We start from the raw sequence: 26964 nt of genomic DNA on the forward strand, positions 1-26964 counted from the left end.
TGAGGACGTACAGGAGACGGAGAGATAGACAGAAAGGGAAATTAGACTGATGAAGTAAGGCTTACATATAGAGAATGGCACTGAGTACCACAGAGACCCTGATAGACAGAGGTAAATTGAGAAAAATGTAGGATGTAGCATGCGGTTTGAAGCAATCATCTTAGTATCTGATCTGTCGCTGACGTGATAACTTGCTGAATGTGCGGTCAAGCGAAGATTGCATAATCAACATGAGCCATTGAACAAAACGTGCAACTGAAATCTGAGCTGTTGGTGACACCAAAGCAACTTTACCATTCGGGGGCGAAAACAATCCCACTGTTAGATTACAATTCAAATTCACTTGGCATAAGGGTCGGAGCAGTTGATCAGCAGCATATCACCATGACTCCAAAGGTCTGTGAGGACCAAGGAGCACAGTGTGCGATCGTTGAAGGTACGGTTCTCCGGACGATATTTGTCAACATGACAATCTGTAGCTGGGCTGGTGGCATTGAGATTGAAATTGCATGTATCTGGAGTTCGTGGACAATTTTGGATATCAGAGCAAATGGTTATCTCGAGTTTCTGCGTTTGGAAAAGTAATGTGGAAGCATTGGAAAAGTTGTGGAGGGGATTTACCAGTATGTTTCCTGAGAGATTTGGGGCTGTTCTCATTGGAAAGAAGAAGGCTAAGGGGGATTTGACAGAGGCGTACAAGAGGATCAGGTGGTTAGATAGGGTAGACAGTGAAAGCGTATTTCCTAGGATGATGACGTCAACTTGTATGAGGGGGCATAACAACAAATTGAGGGCTGATAGATTTAAGATGATGTCAGAAGCAGGCTCATTAAATAGAGAGTGGTAAGTGCATGGAATGCTCTACCTGTCAATGAACTTAACTCAGCCACATGAGGGAGATTGAAACAATCCTTGGATAAGCACATGGATGACGATGGAATAGTGTAGGGAGATGAGCTGAGAATAGTTCATAGGTGGGCGCAACATTGACGGCCAAAAGGCCTGTGCTGCGTTGTAGTGTTCTGTGTTCTATGTTCTGCAATAGGGCCCCTCAAATATCAACAAGGCGGCCATTGTGTGGCGTTAATGTCGATGGAGGAAATAATAACCGAGTGTTTTGCACCAGCGTTTGCTGTGGAAAAGGACATGGAAGATATAGAATGGAGGGAAATAGATGGTCACAACTTGAAAAATGTCCATATGAGAGAGGAGGAAGTGCTGGATGTCTTCACACATATAAAAGTGGATAAACCTCCAGGTCCTGATCAGGTGTACCCTAGAACTCTGTGGGAAGCTCGGAAAGTGATTGCTGGGCACCTTGCTGAGATATTTGCATCATCGATAGTCATAGGTGAGATGCTGGAAGACTGAAGTTTGGCAAACGTCATGTTACTGTTTTAGTATGGTGTTACGTAAAAACCAGGGAACTATAGACCAGTGGGCCTGACATGTCCGACAAGAGTAAAGGAGAACAGTTCTGAAAAATATTTTCACACTTAGAATAAACTATCTTGATGCAGCATTGGTTGAAATAGTTTCTAATCTAGGGATGGAACTCATCGTGTTGGAGTGGACAGTGTTATTGCTGTAAAATTCCAGATTCTGTTTTTTTTCCTTATTTCATTATGACGTACTGATCAATAACATTCCTTGATAATTGGCATTAAGCTTGTTAGTGCAATTAAATTGCTCATTGACAGAAAATTGGAAAACAGCAAAAAAAGCTGCGAAATCGAGTCATGTTGTAACTTCGATCTCCCCAAGGAGATTCCACACAGTAATAAGGTGGCATTTCAGGGAACGCAGCAGCTCAGAGTTTCAAACAGGGAGCTTGCCAGTTGCCTGAAGGGACTGATCATCCCGCGTGGAAGAAATGTTTCAACCAATTGATCACCTGGTCTTCTACACCACCCTTGCCTTTGCTGGCATTCCTGGTAAGGCTTCATGACAATTGAATTTGTTTAAATCTGCTGCTGATATGCTCTCCACTTTTTGCTGTTGAAGAATAACGTCGACAGTTCACTACTGGTTCGCCTTATCCAGACACCAGAACACTGATAGCAATTCACTGAGCAGCATTCTTGGTACAATTCTCCACTGTCAGAGATGCCCAACTTCACTGCTGCTGCAGCATTTTCAGATGTCACTGTTCTATCAACTGTTCCACTTTCACATGATTTGAAGTTATGCAGAGCGATCGGGCAGGTTAGTTCTGAAGAAGGGTCACTGGACTGGAAATATTAACTCAGCTTTCTCTCATATAGATGTTGTCAGTCCCACTGGGAAATTTCTGCTTTTGTTGTACAAATGAAGCCTGATTTCGCTAGAATTTTGAAGTTTGAGGGATGATCTGAGCGAAATCCTTCAAACTATTAATGGGAAAAGACAGGAACGATTAGCTATTTCAATTTCTGGTAGATTGTGGAATGAAGGAGCACAATATGAGTATTGGGGAGAGAAAGGTAAGAAGAGATGTTCGGAAGCACTTCTCCACACAAACAATGGGAAAGGTTTGGAACTGTCTTCCGCAAACAGCAGTGGATGCTTGATCAGTTTTGAACTTTAAATCAGTTGTCATTTTTTTTCTGTAAGCAAAGGAATCGAAGGATATGTGCTGTACTGTAGTTTGCAAAGCTTTTTCTAACTATCATATCTTAGGGAAAATCTTTCTTCCTCACTGTCTTTGGTCAAGTAATTCCAGTTTTGAGAGATTTCCCCCCTCCCCGCTGCATGTTGAGATTCTTGTCATGTACAGATGTGTAGATTTACAGGGTAAATATATCATCGGTCCTAACACGCACAAATTGTCCTTAACCAGCCCCAGCATGCTGTGGAGTGTTGTCCTGTGCATCTTGTTTGAAATCTTGTGCAGTTTTTGATAATAATTTTTTCCTGATCCTGATGTGACTCTGATCAGAATTTCATTCAGTGCTAAGAGCGGGAAATAAACCAATTAAAGCTGACTTGCGTTTGCTTTATTGACAGTCCAATCACCAGCCCGAGGAGTGAGTTGGGAGTGAGTTTTCTAATGGGGTTCTCCTCTTGCCAGAGTTGGAGCTGAGAACTTAAAGAGTTTACTCCAATCATTTTTTAAATAGTCACCTGGAATTCCTTTTGCTCTCCTAGCATGCGCTCAACTTCTGTCAAAACTCCATAATCTCTGAAACGACTGGGCTGGAGGAGCATCTGAGGTGGCTGCAAAAGTCTTAGACATTAAACCCACTCAACACCAACTACTTCCGCTCACACAATGCACTGGGTTTTGGTGGTAAAATCTGACTGTTTTTCTTGGAACAGGCGAACTAGATTCTAATCAATCATTCATTGCTTCTTTTCCCATTTGTCTTCCACAGTTAATTTGCTGGTGATTGTTATCCTTTCCCGGGGACATTGCGGAATTTCTCGTTCCACTACTCGTTACCTGGTGCTTATGGCAGTTGCCGATCTGATGGTCATTATCTGCTGCTGCTCGCATTTTGATTGCGAGAAGCAGCTAAGGTCAGACTGTTTGTTTTAAAAGTACTTACCGGTAGCGGGCAGCGGTGTTTTTTTCACTCTCTTCACAGAAAGAGCGGGAGCAGCAGGGGGAAGTGACGATGACCAGAGGGGCAGCCGAGACCCGGAAGCAGGTAGAGCGTAAGCTTACCTGGGTAGGTTTGTTTCCTCTTTAAAAGCGCGCAGCCTGGAGTGTAGGGAGGTTAGGAATATGGCATCAATCTTAAAGGAGGGTGCCTGTAAACAGAAGAGTGGCTTGAAGTGTGTATACTTTAATGCCAGAAGTATACGAAATAAGGTAGGTGAACTCGCAGCGTGGGTTGGTACCTGGGACTTCGATGTTGTGGCTATTACGGAGACGTGGCTAGATCAGGGACAGGATTGGCTGTTGCAGGTTCCAGGGTTTAAATGTTTTAGTAGGGTCAGAGGTGGGGGCAAAAGAGTGGGGGGGGTGTGGCTTTGCTTGTCAAAGATAGTATTACAGCGGTGGAAAGGAAGATGGACGAAGATTTGCCATCTGAGGTAGTTTGGGTTGAGGTTAGGAATAGGAGAGGTGAGGTCACCCTGTTAGGAGTCTTTTACAGGCCTCCAAATAGTCCTAGAATCGTTGAAGAAAGGATTGCGAAGATGATTCAGGAGAAGAGTGACAGTAATAGGGTGATTGTTATGGGAGACTTTAACTTTCCTGATATTGATTGGGAAAGCTATAGCTCAAGTTCGTTAGATGGGTCAGTGTTTGTCCAATGTGTGCAGGAGAGTTTCCTGACACAATATGTAGATAAGCCAACAAGAGGTGAGGCCATACTGGATTTGGTTCTGGGTAACGAACCAGGCCAGGTATTAGAACTAGAGGTAGGTGAGCACTTTGGGGACAGTGACCACAATTCGGTGATTTTTAATCTAGTGATGGAGAGGGATAAGTGTGTACTACAGGGCAAGAGTTATAGCTGGGGGCAGGGAAATTATGATGCGTTGAGGCATGACTTAGGATGTGTGGATTGGAAAAGTAGATTCCAAGGCAAGAGCGTAATTGATATGTGGAACTTGTTCAAGGAGCAACTATTGAGTATCCTTGATAAGTACGTACCTACCAGGCAGGGAGGAAAGGGTCGTGTGAGGGAGCCGTGGTTTAATAAGGAGTTGGAATCCCTTGTTAAATGGAAGAGGGCGGCCTTTGTAAAGATGAGGCGTGAAGGTTCAATAGGGGCAATTGAGAGTTATAAGGTAGCCCGGAAGGACCTGAAGAGAGAGCTAAGAGCAGCAAGGAGGGGACATGAAAGGTCCTTAGTTGGTAGGATTAGGGAAAACCGTAAGGCTTTCTATAGGTATGTTAGAAATAAAAGAATGACTAGGGAAGGAATAGGTCCAATCAAGGATAGTAATGGGAAGTTGCGTGTGGAGGCTGAAGAGATTGGGGAGGCGCTGAATGAATACTTTTCGTCAGTATTCACTCAGGAACAGGACATTGTTGTCGATATGAATACTGAGGCACGAATAAGTAGAATGGATGGCTTTGAGATATGTAGAGAAGAGGTGTTGGAAATTCTGGCAAGGGTGAAAATGGATAAGTCCCCTGGGCCTGATGGCATTTATCCTAGGATTCTCTGGGAAGCAAGGGAGGAGATTGCAGAGCCATTGGCCTTGATTTTTGTGTCCTCTTTGTCGACAGGAGTAGTGCCAGAGGACTGGAGGCTAGCAAACGTGGTTCCCTTGTTCAAGAAGGGGAGTAGGGATAATCCTAGTAACTATAGGCCAGTGAGTCTCACTTCTGTTGTGGGCAAAGTCTTAGAGAGAATTGTAAGGGATAGGATTTATGCACATCTGGATAAGAATGATGTGATCAAGGATAGTCAGCATGGTTTTGTGAAGGGCAGGTCGTGCCTCACAAACCTTATTGAATTCTTTGAGAAGGTGACTAAGGAGGTAGATGAGGGGAAAGCGGTAGATGTGGTATTTCTGGATTTTAGTAAGGCGTTTGATAAGGTCCCCCATGGTAGGCTACTGCAGAAAATACAGAGATATGGCATAGAGGGTGAGTTGGAGGTTTGGATTAGGAATTGGCTCTCTGGAAGAAGACAGAGGGTAGTAGTTGATGGCAAAGGTTCATCTTGGAGTGCCGTCACTAGCGGTGTTCCACAAGGATCTGTTTTGGGACCATTGCTGTTTGTCATTTTTATAAATGACCTGGAGGAAGGGTTAGAAGGTTGGGTGAGCAAGTTTGCGGATGATACAAAAGTCGGAGGAGTTGTAGACAGTGAGGAAGGATATGGCAGGTTACAGCGGGATATAGAGAAGCTGCAGAGCTGGGCAGAAAGGTGGCAAATGGAGTTCAATGTAGCTAAGTGTGAAGTGATTCACTTTGGTAAGAGTAATAAAAAGATGGATTACTGGGCTAATGGTAGACTACTTGGTCGTGTGGAAGAGCAGAGGGATCTTGGTGTCCATGTACACAGATCTCTGAAAGTTGCCACCCAGGTAAATAGTGCAGTGAAGAAAGCATATGGCGTACTGGCTTTTATTGGTAGAGGAATTGAGTTCCGGAGTCCTGAGGTCATGCTGCAGTTGTATAAGACTCTGGTGCGGCCGCATCTGGAATATTGTGTGCAGTTTTGGTCGCCATACTATAGGAAGGATGTGGAGGCACTGGAATGGGTGCAGAGGAAGTTTACCAGGATGTTGCCTGGTATGGTAGGAAAATCCTATAAGGAAAGGCTGAGGCACTTGGGGTTGTTTTCATTGGAGAAAAGAAGGTTGAGGGGTGATTTGATAGAGGTGTACAAGATGATTAGGGGGTTAGATAGGGTTGACAGTGAGAACCTTTTTCCACGTATGGAGTCAGCTATTACAAGGGGGCATAGCTTTAAATTAAGGGGGGGGTAGATATAGGACTGATGTTAGGGGTAGGTTCTTCACTCAGCGAGTCGTAAGTTCATGGAATGCCCTGCCAGTAGCAGTGGTGGACTCTCCCTCTTTATGGGTATTTAAGCGGGCATTGGATAGGTATATGGAGGATAGTGGGTTAGTGTAGGTTAGGTGGGCTTTGATCGGCGCAACATCGAGGGCTGAAGGGCCTGTACTGTGCTGTATTCTTCTATGTTCTATGTTCTATCTCTGGTGTTATACTGAGGAGATTTACCTATTATTATTACCCACTCTGTTTTTTGGCCATCCCTCCTGTGTGTAGTGTTGCGAGGGTCTTAACTTTTGCTGCCACCGATTGTTCTGTCTGGTTCACCGTCACTTTCTCCTTTGACAGATTTGTAACGATTTGTTGTCAGAAGCTGAGAACAAAATATTGAACTGAGAAAACTGCGACTTTGGTTCTAACAACAACATGCACCCTGTTCTTTTTGACAAATATCCCCATCTATTTTACAATTGAGCCTCGGTGGATTATCAATAATGTGCCATTCTACTGTAAAAGAAAGTCAAGCTACTCTACTGAGACTTGGTGGGTGGCATTCGATTGGCTTGATAAGGTTTTAACCCCTTTACTACCATTCGTTTTAATTATGTTGCTCAATGCTCTGACAGTCAGACACATTTTAGTAACCAGTCAAGTTCGGAAGGGGTTAAAGTGTCAGATCAAAGGAGAGAAGTGCAGAGACCCAGAGATGGAGAGCAGAAAGAAATCTATGATTTTGCTCTTCGCCATATCTAGGAGCTTCATCCTCCTGTGGTTAATCACTGTTGAAGATTTCTTGTATTATGTCATTCAAGGAGTCCATCCTGATGATTACTCGCCTTTTCTATTTCACTTGAGGAAAGTTGGTTTCATGTTGCGGAATCTAACTTGCTGCAAAAACACATTTATTTATGTAGTAACATTGTCTCGGTTCAGAGCAAAGATCAGGAACACAGTAAACTACCTGGTTACGCGAATTCCTTTTGTCATGAATAAATAAAACTCATCAAGCAAACCCACAGGAGGGTCCTTTTGTTTCCCGACGGATAAATAAGTTTTAAAAGTTCACTCATGGGATATGGGCATCTCTGGCTGGGTTAGTGTTTATTACCCTCAGCTAGATCCCCCGTGAGAAGGTGTTTGGGAGCTGCCTTCTTGAACTGCTGCTGTGCATGTGCTATATGTCAACCCACCTAATTACTAGAGAAGATAGTCCGGGAATTTAACCCAATTTTACGGAACAAACCAATCTATATTTGCAAATCAGGAATGTGAGAAGCTTGGAGGGGAACTTGCTGGGGTGGTGTTCCCATGTATATACAGGCCTTGTACTTCTGGATGGAAGTGGTCAGTTGCTGTCTGAGGATTTGTGGTGAACCTCTACCGTGCACCTTGAAGATGGTACACACCGCTCCTCCTGAGAATTGATTGTGGAAGCACTCGATGCTTGTGGGTGTGATGTGAAAGAAGCGGCTTACTTTGTCCTGGAAGGTATCGAGCATCTTGAATGTTTGTTTGAGCTAGACCCATCCAGGCAAGTGGGAAGTATTCCATCACACTCCTGACAGAGTGTCTTTACACCAATGCAGGCAAAGCGTTGAGCTGAGAACTTGCAGATTCCCTATTGTAGCACAACGCAAATGAATTGGCCAGGTAAATAGAATTTCTTCCTGGGTTATTCTTTCAGCTTAGAACCGTCTGTAACCTTCAATCAAAATTACATTCTTCAGTGGGGTCTAATGAAACTGAACAGAATGGTTAAACAGAAAATGTTTCACTATTAAATACATGATCTCACTGTTCAGGAACAGTTCAACAAACCCCATACAAACTCACACAGAGCAACATATGCACCGCTTCGACGTGTGAAGTTGCAGCATGATATCACAAATCGTTACCAGAACGCAACCACCAAAGGAATGATCACAAATGCCTCGGATCCCTATTTTTCAACGTCAAGCTGTTCAGTTCCAATGGGCTGCTACTCCAATGTGGTCTAATCAGAAATTTTCTGTCTCTGGGAGCAGAGACAAAACAGTGCAACAAAGTTCCCTCTCTGCTGGCCTCCGCACGCCATTGCATGGAGTTGGTGGCGACTGACAACACTCAGGATTCAGTCAGAGAGGAATGATTTGGAGGTGCCAGTTTTGGACTGGGGTGGACAAAGTTAAAAATCACACAGCTCCATGTCATAGTCCAACAAGTTTATTTCGAAACCCGAGCTTACAAGGCACTGCCTCCTCATCAGGTGATTATGGATCATAATCGTACAACACAGAATTTACAGCAAAATGGTTACAGGGCAATGACAACTTCAGTTGTTTAAACAAATAATCACACAACACCAGGTTATACTTCTTAAACAAATTTAAATTACGCCGATCATCTTTTGAAATAGGATATGATGGTTTAGGTTCTTTAATGTGTAAATATCAGAATTGCATTCTCAAGGTGGCGTCAGCTTATCTAATAATAGAACATATGACATAGAACATAGAAATGTACAGCACAGAACAGGCCCTTCAGCCCACGATGTTCTGCTGAGGCTTAATCCTAATCTCAAATAAAATAACCTAACCTAAGCTCTTCTCAATTTAGTGCTGTCGATGTGCGTATCCAGCAGTCACTTAAATGTGCCTCATGACTCTGCTTCCACACCGCCGCTCACAATGTAGTCCATGTGCTCACAACTGTCTGTGTAAAGAACCTACCTCTGAAGTCTCCTCTTTACCTTCCTCCTAACACCTGAAAACTATTACTCCTCGTGCAGTCAATCGTGGCCTGGGGAAACTTGTCTGACTATCATCTCGATGTTTGCCTCTCCAGAGAGAAAAGTCCGAGCTTTATCAACCTCTCTGTATAATACAAGCCTTCCAGTCCAGACAGTATTCTGGTAAACCTTCTTTTCACCCTCCCCAAAGCCACCGTATCTTTTCTATAATAGGGCGACCAGAACTGTTCACCGTATTCCAAGTGTGGTCTCACCAGGGCTTTGTAGAGTTGCATCAAAACCTCGTGGCTCTTAAACTCAATCCCCCAGTAAAGAAATCCAAAACAGCATATCCTTTCTGAACAACCCTATACACTTGGGTGGCAACTTTGAGGGTTCTCTGCATTTGAACACCAAGACCCCGCTGTTCCTCCACACTGCCATGAATTCTGTTTTTAATCCTATATTCTGCATTCAAGTTTGACCCTCCAAAATGCATCACTTCGCATTTATCCAGGTTGAACTCCATCTGCCATTTCACAGCCCAACTCTGCATCCTGTCAATGTCACGCTGCAGCCTACAATAGCCCAGGATAATATCAACGGCACCTCCAACCTCTGTATCATCAGCAAAATTAATAACCCACCCCTCAACCTCCTCATCCAAGTCATTTATAAAACCTACAAAGAGCAGAGGCCCAAAAACACAGCCCTGCGGGACAACACTCACCACTGACCTCCAGGCAGAATACTTTGCATCGACAACTACTCTCTGCCTTCTGCCAGCCAACTAATTCTGTTTCCAGGGAGCCAAGCCTCCCTGTATCCCATAATTACTGACTTGAGGAATGAGCTGGCCATTGGGAACCTTAACAAATGCACCACCCAGCCCCTCCCCAGCTCTCCTCATTCCATTTCTGAGCTCTTTTCTACAGTTTGTAATCCTCTGAAGCTGTGCTAGATCCTTCCTTCCTCCACCTTACGAAAGCTGCCTTCTTTCTTTTGATGAGAATCACCTTTGTTCTCGTCATCCAAGTCTCCTTAATCTTACTCCTTCTTGACTGTTTCAGGGGAATAAATTTATGCATCGCTCGCACCAACTGCACCTGAAACTTTCTCCACATGTCTGTTGTGCCCTTTCTGTGGACCAATTGCACACAATCTGCATTTCCCAACTCCTGTCTGATAGCATCATAATTTCCTTTTCCCCCATTAAATATCTTCCCATGGTAACAGCTCGTTTCCCTTACCGTGGCTGTGGTACATCTGAGGCAGTTGTGACCACTGTCAACAAAGTCTTCTGCCATGGCTCATTGCCGTGCACCAAATCCAAAAGTGCCTCTCCCCTTGTCGGCCAGTCTATATACTCCTGTGTGAACACTGACAAAGATGGCTCCATCCAAACCATCTGAATGAAGGAGGTTACAGACAATATTGGGAAAGTTGAAGTCACCCATGACAACAACCCTGCTCCATCTGCATTTTTCTAACATCTGCCGGCCTTTGAGTTCTTTGATCTCCCTCCTGCAATTTGGGGGTCTAAATAAAAAAACCAATGAGGTAGCTGCTCATTTGCTGTTCCTAACTTCCACCCGTACTGACTCAGTAGACAAGCCTTCCTCAACAATTTTCATTTCAGTAGCTGTGACGCATTCACTGATGAGCAATGCTACACCCTCTCCACTTTTTCCACTCTCCCTGCTCTTTTTAAAAGTTCTAATTCCTGGAATATGTAACAACCATTCCTGCCCCTGTGCAACACATGTCTCCGTTATGGCCACAACATCATAGTCCCAAGTACTGATCCATGCTATACGTTGACCACTGTTATTCCTGACACTCTTTGGGTTAAAGCAGACACACTTCAACCGATCCCTTTGTTTAATTGCATGAAAAGCCTTCCCAATAGATTGACTACATCGTCTCGCTGCCTCATCTACAATACCCCCCACCCCCCAGATATGTAACTCTGGTGCCCAAACCCCTCCCGAACCACAAGAGCAAATCTCCTACACAGGAGATGTGTGCCCCTCCAGTTCAGCTGCAACTTGTCTTTCAAGTCCATGAGAAGGCATCCACGTGTCTAAATACCTGAAGATCTCTCTGCTCATCTACACTACTAAGAATCTTACCATTACTGCAGTACTTTTTATTCCTAGTACTCAATCCAAAGTAAATCTCCTCACACGTTTCCCCATTACATTACATTTGGCACCATTCAAACCGGCTCTGCAGTTTATCTGGGTCCCTCTGTAACCCATAACATTCTTCTGTACTATCTACAACTCCATTGAGTTTGTGTCATTCGCAAATTTGGTATCCCATCCATTTAGGCTCTACCCAAGATGTTCATAAAAATGACAAACATCAGTGAACCCAAAACAGAGACTCGAGTTACACCACGAATAACTGAACTCCAGAATGAACATTTTGCATCAAACATCACTCTCTATCTTCTTTCAGCTAGCCGATGTCTGACCCAAACCGCTAAATCACACTCAATCCAATGCCACCAGATTCTGTTGAATAGCCAACCGTGTGGTGACAGTAATGGAGGAAATGGGAGAAATTTAACAAAGTTTCACACCGCAATTGCCCTCATTTCCACCACAGCACCAAATAACAGCGAGTAGATTCAATACAGGATTTGGTTTCACAACAGTGGTGAAATAATGATCTCCATTCACTTTCCAAGATCATGGTGAACAACCCAACTTGCCTGGAATATGAAACAACAGCGCAGCCTGGATGTGCCCGGGATTATGCCAGGGGACTTTGGAGTAAGAGGTGAAAGTGAAGACCACAGCACCAGGGGAACACAGCATGGATACTGACTGGTTGGAGGTTCTGTGCTCTCCCACTTCACAGAATGGTTTGGAGGTAATGATTATGTTTTATTGCATTGAACTACTACACTCCCCACCCCACCAACCCCCCCCCCCCCCCCCGCCCCGACCCTTCCTAACGTTGCCATAATTATCAGTCAGCACAAGTGGGACTCAAGGCCCTGTTTTCTTTGAAACTGGAACCTGACCTCAGCGCCTGAGATTGGTCAGCCAGGCCACCAAACACGCGTAGCTCACAAAGCTAAGGAGGTCGGCACCCAGATGATACCCTGCACCATATGGTCATTTCCAGCGCCTGTTCTGCAAAATTAGCGGGTCAAAGGCGGTCCTCCATCTCAAATCTGAGTTAGCAGCAGAATCCGAGAAGGAGAGCTCACATTTCGAGGTTTTTGGATACGGTGCTGGTACAAATTGGTATTTTCCTGATCTTTGCCCTTAACCAGGCGTTCTCCTGCGCAGCTTTCCACATCAGGGCACGACCAATTGTCACATGGGTGCCAGCTGAGTTGGAAACCAATGTGGGAACCGAAGAGATAAGCGAACTCACTAAATGTTACTAAATCCCACGGTGCTTGCTGAGAGATGTACAAAAGGCTGTGTCAATGCGTATTGACAGAAGGTAAATGTCATTGCAAGATCTCAAAGAACTGCAAACTGCACATGATTGGTCTTGTATTCGAGGTGTCAAAAGCTCTCCCGTCTGAGTCACAGCTGAAAATCACACAGCGCCATGTTAAAGTACAACTGCTTTATTTGGAGGCACTAGCTTTCGAAGTGCTGTTCTTCATCAGGTGACAACTTCCTGATGATCAAGCAGTTGTTCAAAAGCTAGTGACCCCAAATAAAACTGTTGGACTCTAACTGGGTATTGTGTGACTTTTAGCTTGGCGCAAGTGGGTTCTGCAGATACTGGAGATTAGAGTCAAAATAAGAGAACTGCTGGAAAAACACACAAGTCTTGCAGAATCGGAAGAACAGGAAAATCGACGTTTTGGGCCTGATGAAGGACGTTTGCCCGAAAGGTGACTGTTAAATTTCTCCAGCCCATTCCAACACTGGCACCACCGAATCACGCCTGAGTCACCTTCACGTCTCTTGTTGCTGACTGAATCAGAAAGTTAGTATTTCACCAGAGCTTAGATTAGAGTGGGGCTGGAAAAGCACTGCAGGTCAGGCAGCATCCGAGAAGCCGGGCAGCTACTCGGATTATACCTGACCTGCTGTGCTTTTCCAGCACCACTCTACTCTAGACTGTGGGTTCCATCATCTGCAAGCCTGGTTTTTGCCTATTTCACCAGAGCTGCATGTGGTCCACTTTCCTCTCCCTCTCAGTTTAGACATTTCTGCTCCTCTGTGATGTGAAGGAAAATAAAATGGATACAATGTCATTCAGCAGCCTGTCAGTCATTTCCTCAGCTTCAGTTCCCAAACGGCTTAGATTTCAGAGCTGAAAATGTGTTGCTGGAAAAGCGCAGCAGGTCAGGCAGCATCCAAGGAGCAGGAGAATCGACGATTCGGGCATGAGCCCTTCTTCAGGATTTCAGAGCCCAAGTTAACATTAGCGACTGTATGAGAGCGCGAGTTAGGAGCTTCATCTGAGACTGTAAATCCACACATTCAGGTTGTTGACTGAATGAGCTGCAAACAAAGCCTGTGCTTAAAACTCTCGAACATGTGAACTGCTCCAAAACATGATTGAGGATTTCTGCCTTTGATTCACACACGTTGACAAACAGCACACAGCATCCCAATGTGGCCATAGAGAGCATGCTTTGGGAAACAGTTAGAGGAGAGTGTACATCAGTAATCCAGTCTTCACTGCGGTTCTCCTTATCTCTGAACTGGTCCGCTTTTGCACACACGCCAAATGCAGTATTGCTGTCACAGAAAAGTCAGTGCCCAGCAACTGCGTTCTAAAAATAGGATGCCCATCGTGCCATACACAGTGGTACATATTCAGGACCAGTGAGGAGAGAAATTTAACAAAGTTTCACTCAGCAATTGATTGGAATTGTATTCCTTGTCAGCACTGCAGCAGATATGCGCGAGCAAATTCAAAGCCAGGTTTGCTGATGAGACCAACAAGAAAGAAAGCTCCCTTCATGCCAATCCCAAAAGCTACCACTATTAACAACGCAACATGTGTGTCCCTCTGGGGACTTGAGCCAGATACATTTGCGCATGAGGCAAGCGTGACGACCACTACACTGTAGTGCAACTGTACTCACTGTCCGACCCAAAGCACTGACATTTGGGGCCATCCAATGCATTAACTTTCTCTTTCAAGTAGATCATTATCATTCAGCATTATTGAAAAATTAAAGAGCATCACGTGAAATTGCTCAGGAAATGTTAGCAGGGATGTTGTCAGGTTTGCACGGTTTGGCTTGTTGGCGAGGCTGAACAGAACAAACAACAAACAACAAATAACCTTACCCCAGTGGAAGAGGCCTTTCGGCCTTCCCAGCCTGTGCCAACCCAGATCCTCTATCCAAACTTGCTGCCTATTTTCTAACAGTCTGTATCCCTTTGCTCCCTGTTTATTCATGTATCTGCCCAGATGAATATTAAATGATGTTATTGTTCCCGCCCTTACCTGCTCCGCCGGCAATGTGTTTCAGGCAACCACCGCCCTCTGTGTGAAGAAAGTACCAAACATATCTCCCTTAAACATCCCCCCAACCCCCCCTCACGATGAACGCGTGACCCTTAGTAATTGAGTTTCCCACTCTGGGAAAAAAGGCTTCTTGCTATCTTCCCTGCAAACCTCTCATGATTTTGTAGACCTTTATCAGGTCCGACCCCAACCTCCGGCTTTTTAATCTACTCCACCTCTCCTCACAGCTAGTGTCCTCGATGCCAGGCAACATCCTGGTAAACCTCCTCTGCACCCCCTTCAAAGCTTTCCCGTCCTTTTTGGCAATGTGACAATCAGAACTGTACACAGTGTTCCAAATGTGGCTGAACCGAAGTCTTATACAGGTGTAACCTGAACAGCCAACTCTTGTACTCAATGCTCCGTCCAATGGAGGAATGTCTTCTTGACCACTCGACTGACTTGCGTCGCCACCTTCGGGGAAGAATGGACATAAACACCCAGATCGGTCTGTCCATCAAGTTTCCCGAGGACATTTCATTTTTTCTGTACAGTTCGCTCTTGAATCGGATCTTCCAAATGCATCACCTTGGATTTGCATGGATTGAATTCCATCTGCCATTTCTCTCCCCAACTTTCCTTCATATGTTTATTCTGCTGTATTCTCTGACAATCCCAATCACTATCTGCTACTCCAGCAACCTTAGTGTCATCTGCAAACTTACTAATAAGGCACCTATAACTTCCTCGAAGTCACTTTTATATATCACAAATAACGGTGGGCAGGGTGTCAGGAAGTTCAGTTGTTCGCCTTAGCAGAGTGCTGGGCTCTTTCGGCGACAGAAGGTCATTGTACTGATGTGACACGTGGATATGATGTCAAAATGCAAAGCTCGGAGTATGGCGAAGGGCAGATGGGAACAGAGCTAGGATGCAATGTGCATATGTTGACTTGGGTATGATGAGAGATCAGTGAAGGTCTGAGTTCATATCTGGGTAGGGATATCCTGTCAGGGGTTGTGTAAAGTCGGGTGTCAGGACTAGATTCACCAAGGACCAGGTGCAGTGTCGCAGGAGTGGAATTGAGTGAAAGGAATCGAGATTACATTCTTGTCTGGAATATGGATTCCCTTGAATGTGTGTTATATCTTGTGATGAGGGTCATGTGTTCCGAGGGTGAATGAGCGTGTAACAGTGTTGGGGCTGTCAATGTGAGTTGAAATTGAGGTTGGGAAGTGAGTCAGAGCGGTGGTTAGTCCGAGAGATTAGAGTTTTACCATGAAATGCTTGTAAGTTTGATAGTTATTGAAGTAAAAGAGTACTTGTTCGTTTCTCGAATCATATTCACGTCAATGCTCAGTTCAGCTAGCTGTCACATTCCAAAGTCTCTGAACCTTAATGGTCCTCTATATTTCAGAAGTCTCCAGAATTCAGATAATTGCCAAGTCGATCATTGAGCTTCCAGATAATTCGCATGATATCAGCTGTGACAGGCATTCTCTCAGTCCCAGTGCCCTGCAACTGCCTTCTTTACAGAGAGTAGATTCTGACTGACATTGATAAGTGAGGAAGGGATACTGGACTCGAAACGTTCACTCTGGTTTCTCTCCACAGATGCTGCCAGTTGTTGGGTTTCTCCTGCAACTTCGGTTTTTATTTCCAATTCCAAATTCCACGTTTTCTTGGTTTGCATTTTGTGAAACGACTCTGCTCGTCACCTGCAATCCAATGAAAGTGTTCGTTGGTGAGATTTTCTAACAGTTACTTTTCGTGGGATCAGGGTGTTCTTATTTCTAAGTTTTATATAGTAATGGTCAAGGTCGAGGGCATGTTTCTGAAGAGGGAACCAATAGATCATGATCAACGACTGATGGGAAACAAAAATAAACTCAAGGTATGCTGAAGATTTTAGCAGGAACACACTAGCATACATTTACAGCTGAGGAAACATTTGGGTAACCAATAAGGTCGAATTAACAGAAAGTATCTTGCTCAATTGTTCATTCTATCCTAGAGACTGCATCTCCCGCCACACTTTATGGACTGGTCTCCTCCTGTCAGCAACACAATGCCGACGGTTCTGTGATCTTTGGTTGTTTGGCAATGGACTATTCCCCTGACGTTACCAAGGTGACCTGGAAGAAAGGTGGGAAGCCAATCACGACTGGATTGAAGACTTATCCATCCGTGAGAAACAAGAAGGGAACTTACACCCTGAGCAGTCAGTTAACCCTGCCTGAGTCAGAAGCGGATTGCAGAAAAATCTCCTGTGAGGTTCAACACAGCGGGTCAAAGCAGAACACTGGAATGCCATGTAAGTCTTGTGGGAACTGAGGCGAACAGCACATCTGTGGTTAACATGAATAGGACATTAGTTATAATACATTTGACATAGCCAGAGAGATGTACAGCACAGGAAAAGGTCATTCGGCCCATCCAGTCCAAGCCAATCAATAACAGCCCCCTAACTATTCCAGTTCAATATGTCCACAATTGATCCATTGCTTTGTGTGAATTGGCATTTCTTATATCCATCTCAATATTTCTCACATATTATGAGGGGCTCAGCCTCGACATGACTTACTGGCACTGAGCTACAGAATCACACCCTGTGTGTGATTTTGTTTTCCCCGATATCCTCCTGTCCTTGCCCTAACCATATGCCCTTGAGACATTGCTCCATCCATGAAGGGGAAAGGTTTTGTTCTGTTTACTCTGTGTATGTCTACCATAATTCCAGACATCACAATCATCTTCTCTCTCAATCTTCTCTGTTCCATGTAAAACCCCAGTTTGGTGAATCACATTTCATAATTAAAAACTTCCAGCCCAAGAAACATCCTGGAATATCTCAACAATGCTGCCTTCTGTCTAATCACATTCCTTCCGTAACATGCAGTCCTATACGACACATGATGCTTCATGTCTGACTTAACCAGTATTTTATTAATTTCCAATATCATCTCCCAACACCTGATGTAAATGTATTGGCTCATAAAAGCAAATACCCTTCACACATCCTAGCCTTTTTATCCACCTGCCACATTACTATAAGGGATCGATGGGCATGCAATCCTTTTCAGAGTTCCACCATTCAAAACATAATACCTCTTAGTTTCTTCTGACCAACTGCATCACCTTACACTTATCCAGAATGATTTTAATTTGCCATTTTTCAGCACAAGTGGCCAATCCTTCTGTATCTTGCTGCAATCTAAAGGTATCATGGTCACTACCTGCCAACACGGCAACTTTTGCTTCAGCTGTGAACCTACTAGCCAAATCTCCTGCAGTATATTCTAAATCACTTTTACATAAAAGAGACATCAATAAATCAACACTGAATCCTGCAGAACACCACTAGACATATACTTCCAGCCACACAAACATCCTACGGCCATTATCCTCTGCACTCCGCCACTCAGCTAACTCAGGATTCAATTCGTCAAATTGACTTGACATCAACTGGCTCTGATCTTTACTATCATCAGTACATCGACTTATTTCGTTGAAAACTACCATCAAATTGCTCAGACATGACTTCTCGTCAATAAAATCGTGCTGAGAATTGTGGATTAATCTTCCAGATGAAGATTAATTCCCCTGTCCATGTCTTCCCTACTACTGAGTCTAACTTGAACCGAGCCTGTGGTTTCATTGTTTTTCCCTTCATCCGTCCAGCATAACAATACCACACTGGTAGTTTTGCCATATCCCCTGTGGCCAGGAATTATAAATTATTGCCAGCGACCAATATTTCATCCTTTGTCTGGCATACATTTTATCTGCCCTGGAAATATACCTATTTTTCATCCAGCAAGACAGCACATCACATCATCTATCCTAATTCCTGAAAAAACATCTCAACACTTCCCCATGTTTTCTATACCCACATATTCCCTCACACTGGTGAACATCAACAATTTTTCCCGCCCTTCGACATCTTTCCCTGTCTCGCTTGAAGGCATTATATTTGGAATATTGAACAGCCACTCCTGCCCCTTTCTCAACATGTCTCCATGATATCAAGTGCACACTTCCTCCTTCATGCCGTTAACTCATCTGCCTTGTTTATCATACTCCTTTCATTGAAATGAATACCATTCAACCTTACTATCTCACCCTCTGATCAAACTGACCTTCTTGACTTCCTTCCTGTGATCTCTAATTTTTATCATTACATTGTCCTGCTAATTGTACTGTGTTGATTTCAGCTTCTATAGCACTCTGCATAATTATGATACTTGTAATGTTAAGGTTATTATCTATTAGCCATAATAGAATTTGTTATAATAGAACTGAATGTATTTGTTATCAAATTTGTCGGATAATTTATGCATTGTTTTTCATAAAGGCCCATTTCTCGAGCCAACTCTTCTTCTCACCGTGAGTCCCAGTGAAGAAATCGCAAGCAGCAAGTTTGCAACCATCGTGTGTTCAATCATTGATTTCCATCCGAAGGAAATCTCCGTGACATGGTTGAAAAATGGCCAATCCGTGGATTCTGGTGTCTCCACGTCTCCTGTGTGTGAGGCGGATGGGAACTTCTCGGTGATGAGTCGGCTGACAGTCCCTTATAGTGAATGGTTCAACAGCGCAGTGTATACCTGCCAGGTCACTCATGGAGAGAACACTCAAAGTCAAAACATCACCACACCCCAGGGTAAGACATACATACGAGAGAACTAGAAATCATTTTGAACTCCGATGTGAATCAGATACACACATTTATCAAATTTAGTGAACAGCACTAAGGTGTAGAGCATCCCATTCACAAACGTGTCATGTATTTCAGTTTGAGTGTTACATTAGCATTGCTCATAATTTAACATTATGTCAAATCAGAAAAGCATGTTTCCCTCTATATTGAATACATATAGACAGTGAGCTGGATTAATAGTCTTTTTTTAAAGTAGTTTGTTGGCTGACCACACTTGGAGAGGCAGAGTGCCGAATCCATGCCTGGTGACTTGCTTAAGGATAAAGGAGTTAGGGGTGGGGGAGGGGTGCGTGTCTTGTGGGAGCCGGGGAGCAGGGTCAGAGAGGTATTTCTTTGAAACTTAGAACATGCTGAGAGTCCGAGATTGGGTGAACGTGGAATAAATGTTTTGGCCAGAAGGCCAGAGTAGGACATGAGGGCATATCCTCAGAGTCAAAGGGTGCACCATTTGGAACTGAGATGGGGAAAAATGTCTACAGCCAGTGGGGGGGGGGGGTGCATGTGTGGAATTCATTGCTGCAGAGGGTTATGGAGGCCAAGTCAGTGACGGTACTTAAGGTGGTGATAGATCGGTTAGTACATGGAGAAGGCTGGAGAATGGGGTAGAAAAACATACCAGCCATGATCGAATGACAGGGCAGACTCGATTGGCCGAACTGCCTCATTCTGCACCTTTATCTTACTATCATGTGGTCTCAAAATGACATGGTAAAACATGCAGCGACCCTTCTTTCAAAATAAATCAAAATGTGTTCAATGCTTCATTTCCAGCTCAGGAATGGCCTGTTGTCCTTGGGCATTGTACGTAATAGATTTTATCTGGTACTGAGCTCTTCAACCTCATTCATGGGACCAGGCGGCGGACCAAGTTGGTATCATATTTGATTAATCTGGATAAACATGACCTATTTGAGCCTCTTTAAGATACTCTCCGCAATTAGTGGATGTGGCAGGAGAATACATTCTCGTGGTAAGGCTATAGTAGGGATGAACGATTAGGAATTTGAATCAAGGCTGACTGAGCCCAGGGTGAGGATGGAAATGTTCATGCAGTGAGCAGTGGAAGTCTGAATAATACTCGCGCAAATTTCCATCAAGTTGGTAGAATAATTGAAGACACTCGTATTTGTTCAGTATTTGTTCTACTAAGAAATTCACTGTTTTGCTTTTAGATCTACTCCAAATTTGACATGAGTAATAATATCTCATGGTATATTTTAGAGAATGATCTCACACCAATAATGTCAATTATTTTCAATAACGTTAAACATGTTGAATAGAATTTCTGTGACTGATCACTGCCCCTGTAACACCTTATATCCTCTGCAAATGCACGAGAACAAAGACAATAATTATGATTGATTACAGTTTGCCCAAAACTGGGGGTATAATTTGGCATTCAGAATGCCCAGCAGCATTTGCAAGTAAATTTCATGAACATAGAAATGAAGTCGTTATATTCAGATTACTCTTGTCACAAGTATCAATGGATGGTCGTAAGTGAGAGAAGAACTCTAGAAGAAAGGTAATTCCATGTGTTACGCCGTGGTATCTTTGATTTTACTTTTTCACAGGTTTCACTTGTTACAAAGGCAGTGTTCTTTATGAATAATTACACGGGGCATGTTATCGATAATAACAAATGATTTCACAAATCAAAATATATAAACAACAGGAACCAACATTTCAGCAATATTTGGAAGCTGCCATGTCAAAGGTGGTTTCTTCACTTCATGTGGGAGTAGCCTGAAGGCTCGGTGTTTTGATTCTAAAGAGGCATTTTTCATTGATTTGATTTCTGTTTCATAGGAGTTAATGAGTGCCACGATTACACAGTTAAAATCCTACCACCACCAGTAGAACAGGTCTTACTGGAGGCGACGGTGACATTAACCTGTGTTGTGTCCAATCCTCCTTCTGGAGTCAATGTCACCTGGATACAAGAAAAGAAGACTCTGAAATCAGAGATTGTTAACCAGCCTGGAGAAGATCCCGACAGCGTGATCAGCAAATTGAGCATTTCTACCGAAACCTGGCTGAGTCACGTTAGTGTTGAATGTGTGGTGAACCATCCATACCTCCCGACACCTCTGAGAGACTCCATCCGCAAGGGAAATGGTGAGTGGTGAGAGGAAAGAATAAAGTATTCCACGTGTAATCTAGATCCAGTTACATACATGGCATGCTTAGATTGGCTCCAAATAACGTTGGGAGCATGAAAGATGTGTCTGATGGCAGGATAGCTAAATATCTGACTGAGAACAAAATGGACCAAAGATTGATCTTTTATGATTATAAGTCAAATAAAGTGGGAAGAAACCTGATTTGTATTTTTAACATCAGCAATGACAAATGTACAGGATGTCTTAGTTGTGGGTTAGAAACATGGAGTCGACTTTCGAATTAAACTCTTTTTATCTTAATGCATAGAATGGATATCATTCTGCTGGTTTAGTAAATGAGAGCGTATAAAGCCCAAATTTAAAAAAAAACAAAACTGGCATATTTTAATATGTAGTTAAATGCAATATTGATTCTGGATTTTTATAATTGATTTATATTTGTTTCAAATATTCTGCAGGAGAAAAGCTACTGGAGCCATCAGTGTCTATCCTCCTGCCACCAACAGAAGATGTTTCTGCTCAGAGGTTTCTCTCCCTCACCTGTTTAGTGAGAGGCTTCTACCCCCGAGAGATCTTCATCAAGTGGACAAACAATGACAAGCCGGTGAATCCCAGTAACTACAAGAACACTGAGGTGATGTCGGAGAGCGAGAATACCTCCTTCTTCATGTACAGCCTGTTATCCATTACAGCGGAGGAGTGGGCCAGCGGTGCTTCTTACTCCTGTGTGGTGGGACATGAAGCGATTCCATTGAAGATCATCAACAGAACAGTCGATAAATCCAGCGGTTAACCGAGTTTTGTGAACATTTCACTTGCACTGATGGATACGGTTAATTCATGTCAATAAAAAAAACTCAAAGTTGTTTTTAATAATTCAACAAAAGTAATAAAGCTTTTTCCTCAAATTGTGATTTAAATATACAACCGTTTAATTAATTGTGTTTCCCACTTTTACTTATATTCCACCTGTAAAGTTAAATTGGATTATTATCAGGTCTAGGACTCGTGTCTTGTGCAGTTAATGTTCCCTGCACAGGTAAACTTAGGATCGGAGGCAGACTAAAGCTCACTCAATACCAGATTCAGCAAAGAACCTTATCCATCTTAAATTCCATTAAAACGAAATCTTAAAATGCCCAATTTCTCTCAAGTAAAGACCACGGATTTTGAACTTTGTTTTCCTGATTCCCCGATTGCACATTCTCACAAAATTCATGTCGGCTTTAAACTGCCACCATGCAACAATTGGGATCGCAATCTTATGAGACATTTGGAATTAGCTTTGATTGGAAAATGCCAATCGCAAACAGTGCAGAGTAAGTTGAATATGACACTTGTTTCTGTGGAACGAGGAATCTTGTACCAGTGCAGTGGTTGACAGAATGAATCTTTATTTCAACACCAAAGAGACCCGAAATGAACGTTATTGTTGTTGAGCTCAGGTAGGGGGAGAGGGGAATTTTTAAAGGTCTGTACTCTTACTCACTCTGCAGAGATTTCAAGATCGAAGTCCTCTGTAATGCAACCCAGTTGCTGACAGTAACAGTCAGCTTCTTGTATACTGTTCGAAGATTCCATGTTTCCATGCAAAATAATACCTTTGTGTCTGCACAATTCGATTGACCCTATTAATCGTTTGTTAACATTGACTCCCCTTAATCCAAAACTGGTATTTACATCATCCCAGTTTGTAGCGCATAGTTTTGTCTCAGTTTTCTGGAGCACATGGGATAAATTCTGGTATTCGAACATCTGACATCATTTTGCTACAAGTACAGAACATTTGTAGATATTTTGTAATCAGCATGTTCAGAAAGGCAATTCTGCATATCTGGAGTAGTGGGGTTTTGATCTCAGGTCTCTTGTCTCAGAGACAGAAATTCTTTCGCTGTAACAAAAGAGTTGCTCACATCGAGGGCCGAATGGCCTGTTCTGCGCTGTATTGTTCTATGTTCTAAAGCATCTATCTCTCCACGACGATCAGAAATGTTCCTGACAACATCAGGGTCAGATATAAATGTTGACAATCCATAAAAACTGGAACAATAATACAAATTACAGTCTAGTATTAGAGCTGAAACAGTTACAGAGAAATGCTCACAAATACACATGTAAAAACACATACACAGGCTCTCACCTAAAGACACATGCTTATGCACACACATAAACGTGCACAGAGATGAACAGTCACACACTCTTATATACACAGAGCCACACATGCAAATAGTACTTGAACACTCTTTTAAGCTCCCACAAAAACGCACGTACACAGAAAGAATAGCACGTGCACGAGTGAACAAGGATATCCACACATAATTACGAAAAGCATAGATGCAAATTCATACACAAATGGACATGGCTGCATTTCTATTCATGCAGCATAATGCTGACCGACATACATTCATACGCACAAAGCTACAACATCTGAAAAATGTCCTCCCACATGTAAACTCACACAGGCACATATGAGCACAGGGTTAGACATTAATATTATTATTTTTTAATTTTCATAATGACAAACATATGATTGCAGAGGCAGCTTAATTTATTTTTAAACCACTTTGATCAGCACTTATATATGTTCACATACACACATAAATTCAGAGTCTCACGTGCAGACGCGCAAGTAATGGGGCGTTTATTAAACAAGGAGAATGGCACAAGCGTCAGCAAATATCCACACATAATAACACAAACAAACACATCCAGCAATGGTTTAGGATAGATTGCCACACAAACAGAGATCATCACGCAAAGATAAACATCCACCAAACATGACGTTGCATGCTCACATTTATTGAGCACAAACATGAAAATAACCGAATGTAGGTAGGACCTGAAATAGACAGATCCTGCAGTCTATTGGTAGGATGGCACTGACGAAAACTAGTCAAAGACATTAAATGATAGACATAGGCGTCAACGAAGTGCCATTTTAGCATAATGATGCTTACGCATTGTGAAGGGAACAAGATTTACATACAACAAGCACGTGAGCACATCAGCAGTAAAGAATATGAGTATGTTTATTCATGCACACACTCCAAAGTGGGCAGGTATAATGTAAGAGACACGCATTACCACATCCACAAACACAAGGAAAAATATACACATCAAGCAGTAGAAAAAATAAATTAAGAGAGACATGGACAAAAACTTATTCCTAAATATGCAGATCCTACAAGCAAAAATATGAAGCGATGTTTTTACTTTGGATGAAATTTATATTCATGATTTGCCAAGCAATTGGTCACCAATATATCATGAAGATGAGAACCATATTTGAACCTTCATCCAGTGATGGACAAAATATTGAACTAAACTGCAGTCACAGCCCATATTTAAAATATAACGATAAAATTAAAATATTTGTTCTCTGTAAGTATTCCTCAGATGATAATATTCTTCAATAATAGATTAAAAGGCAAAGTAATTCGAAGTTTTCCAGTACGGACAGTAAGGAAAATTGTGCAGTTAGTTTTAGTAATTTCTTGCTGAGAGTCAGTAATGCATTAATACATGCAGATAGAGAGTCAAACCTGAGAAACACCTGACTGCCTAAAGAAGATGTAGCAGTCTCTAATTACAATACTAAGGTGCAGATAGATCAGTCAGGATCAATAAACAATCTGAATACGTTCTCTCGGTTTTATAGTCATAGATTCAATAGATCGCACTTGGATTGAAGACTATGAGGATGATAATGGCAACATCTGGACAACTGCTTCCACATTCATCACCCTGTTCTTCCTGAGTATTTTCTACAGCGCTGCCGTCACTCTGGTGAAGGTGAGAATAATCAAATATTTCACACAGCAAGGAGCTAAAGATGTTTTGTGAAATAACAAAGTGTGCCACTGAATGCAACTGAGATTCTGAATACATCGGATCATAAACATCTGCATCATGACTTTATCTGTCTTTTCCAGGTTAAGTGAATGAGTTGTGGACACCGTAGATTTTCCTCATCTGCTTATCAAGTCTTCTGAATTCCCAATCTACAATCTGTCCTGTTGCTGACTCGAAGAGTGAGATCACTTAAGTTTGTCAGTGTGTAACTAAGAAAAATATTGATGGCCTTTCGTTTTCACTTTGATATCTTTGAGATTATTATAGTTGGAATAATTTATAGCTTACCAATTCAATTTGTTTTTTTAACTTGTTCCTTATTCAGAATGGTTGCCTCCCTTATATGTTGAGCCCTTGTATTCTCTTTCTGGCGATTGTTACAGATGTACATAAAATTCACGGCTCATAGTGCATGCAACCTCGTCTCAATGTAGCATCCAGTCAATGTGTTCACTTCTATTAACTTTAACATGAACTTTTCGATAAAAATGCTTCTGAAGTGGTTAATAAATCTTGAATGAAATGCACTAACTTTGAGTTTGCTTGATTCTTTTTTCAAGGCCAATAAGTAAAAATATATTTTCCCAAGTTTACACGTCCCACTCCCTTCCCAAAAACACTTTTCACTTGATCTGTCCAGTTATGTTTCATTCAGTCCTAAGGTTAATGCTGCACCATCAAGTGGACCACTAATATAAATGCATCTTTCACACTGTCTATCTTCTAGAATTCTCCAGAGGCAGAATGATTAGACACCATTTCCTCTTAAGCACAAATCGTCACGCCCACGGGTCACGTAATAATAAAAATCAGGAGCATTGCTCCACAGAAACGTATAAGAGGCAGGCAATGGCATAAGAAAGTTGAATCTGTTTAACAATTAAAAGTTCTCCCAATGTCAGGACAGCCTGGGTTAGCAATGCTGAACTAAGAGAGGATATTTCTGAGGGATGGTCCAGTAAAGCTAAGTAAGTGGAAGTCAGAAATAAGAAGGCGATGCGATTGTAATAGTCCCTCCAGTTGTCAGAGTGAAATTGAAGAACAAAAATGTAAAGAGATCTAATTTATATATAAGAATAATGGAGTTGTAACAATAGTGAATTTTAACCTTCCAAACATAACTTGGGACAGCCATAATGTTAAGGACTTGGATGGTAAGGAATTTGGTACATGTGCTCAAAAAAAGTTTCTTAATTAATATGTAGATGCGACCACAACAGAGAAAAAAATCGTCACCTTGCCTTGTGATATCAAGCGGGGCAAGTGATTGAAGTGATTGCAGCGGAGCAGTTTGGGGCCAGTGACTATAATTCAATGAGTTCGAAAATACTTATGGTAAGGATAGGTCATGTATAAAAGTTAACGTTCCTCATTGGATTCGGGGAAACTTTGATAGTATGAAACAAAAACTTCCAAGAGTAAATTATAGTAAACTGTTTGCAGGTAAAGGGAGAGCCAACAAGTGTGAGGTTTCCATAAGTGAGATAACGAAACTGCAGCGGCATTGCGTTCCTGTTAGAGTGAAGGTAAGGCTGGTAACACGAGGGAACAATGGAGAAATAAAGATGCTAATGTTCTGGTTAAGAATAAAAATGAGTTGTCTATTAGATACAGGCAAATGAGATGAAGTGAATTTCTTGAAGAATATAAAAGTTGTAGGGACATTTTTAAAAAGAGAAATCAGGAGGGAGAAAAGTGATATGATATGATATATGAT

The 26964-nt window shown here is 42.5% G+C and overlaps 1 gene segment (V, D, J or C); it reads left to right on the forward strand.

The window, feature by feature from the left end:
• Positions 1-384: 384 nt before the first annotated feature.
• LOC140471391 (Ig heavy chain C region, membrane-bound form-like) lies at positions 385-25686 on the forward strand. The segment is given in 7 exon segments: positions 385-436; positions 16567-16866; positions 18907-19215; positions 21082-21390; positions 21854-22183; positions 25060-25187; positions 25328-25686. Coding segments are annotated over 7 exon segments (1437 nt in total).
• The last annotated feature ends 1278 nt before the right edge of the window (positions 25687-26964 follow it).

Source organism: Chiloscyllium punctatum, unplaced genomic scaffold (assembly GCF_047496795.1).
Source record: "Chiloscyllium punctatum isolate Juve2018m unplaced genomic scaffold, sChiPun1.3 scaffold_57, whole genome shotgun sequence".
NCBI classification, from domain to species: domain Eukaryota; kingdom Metazoa; phylum Chordata; class Chondrichthyes; order Orectolobiformes; family Hemiscylliidae; genus Chiloscyllium; species Chiloscyllium punctatum.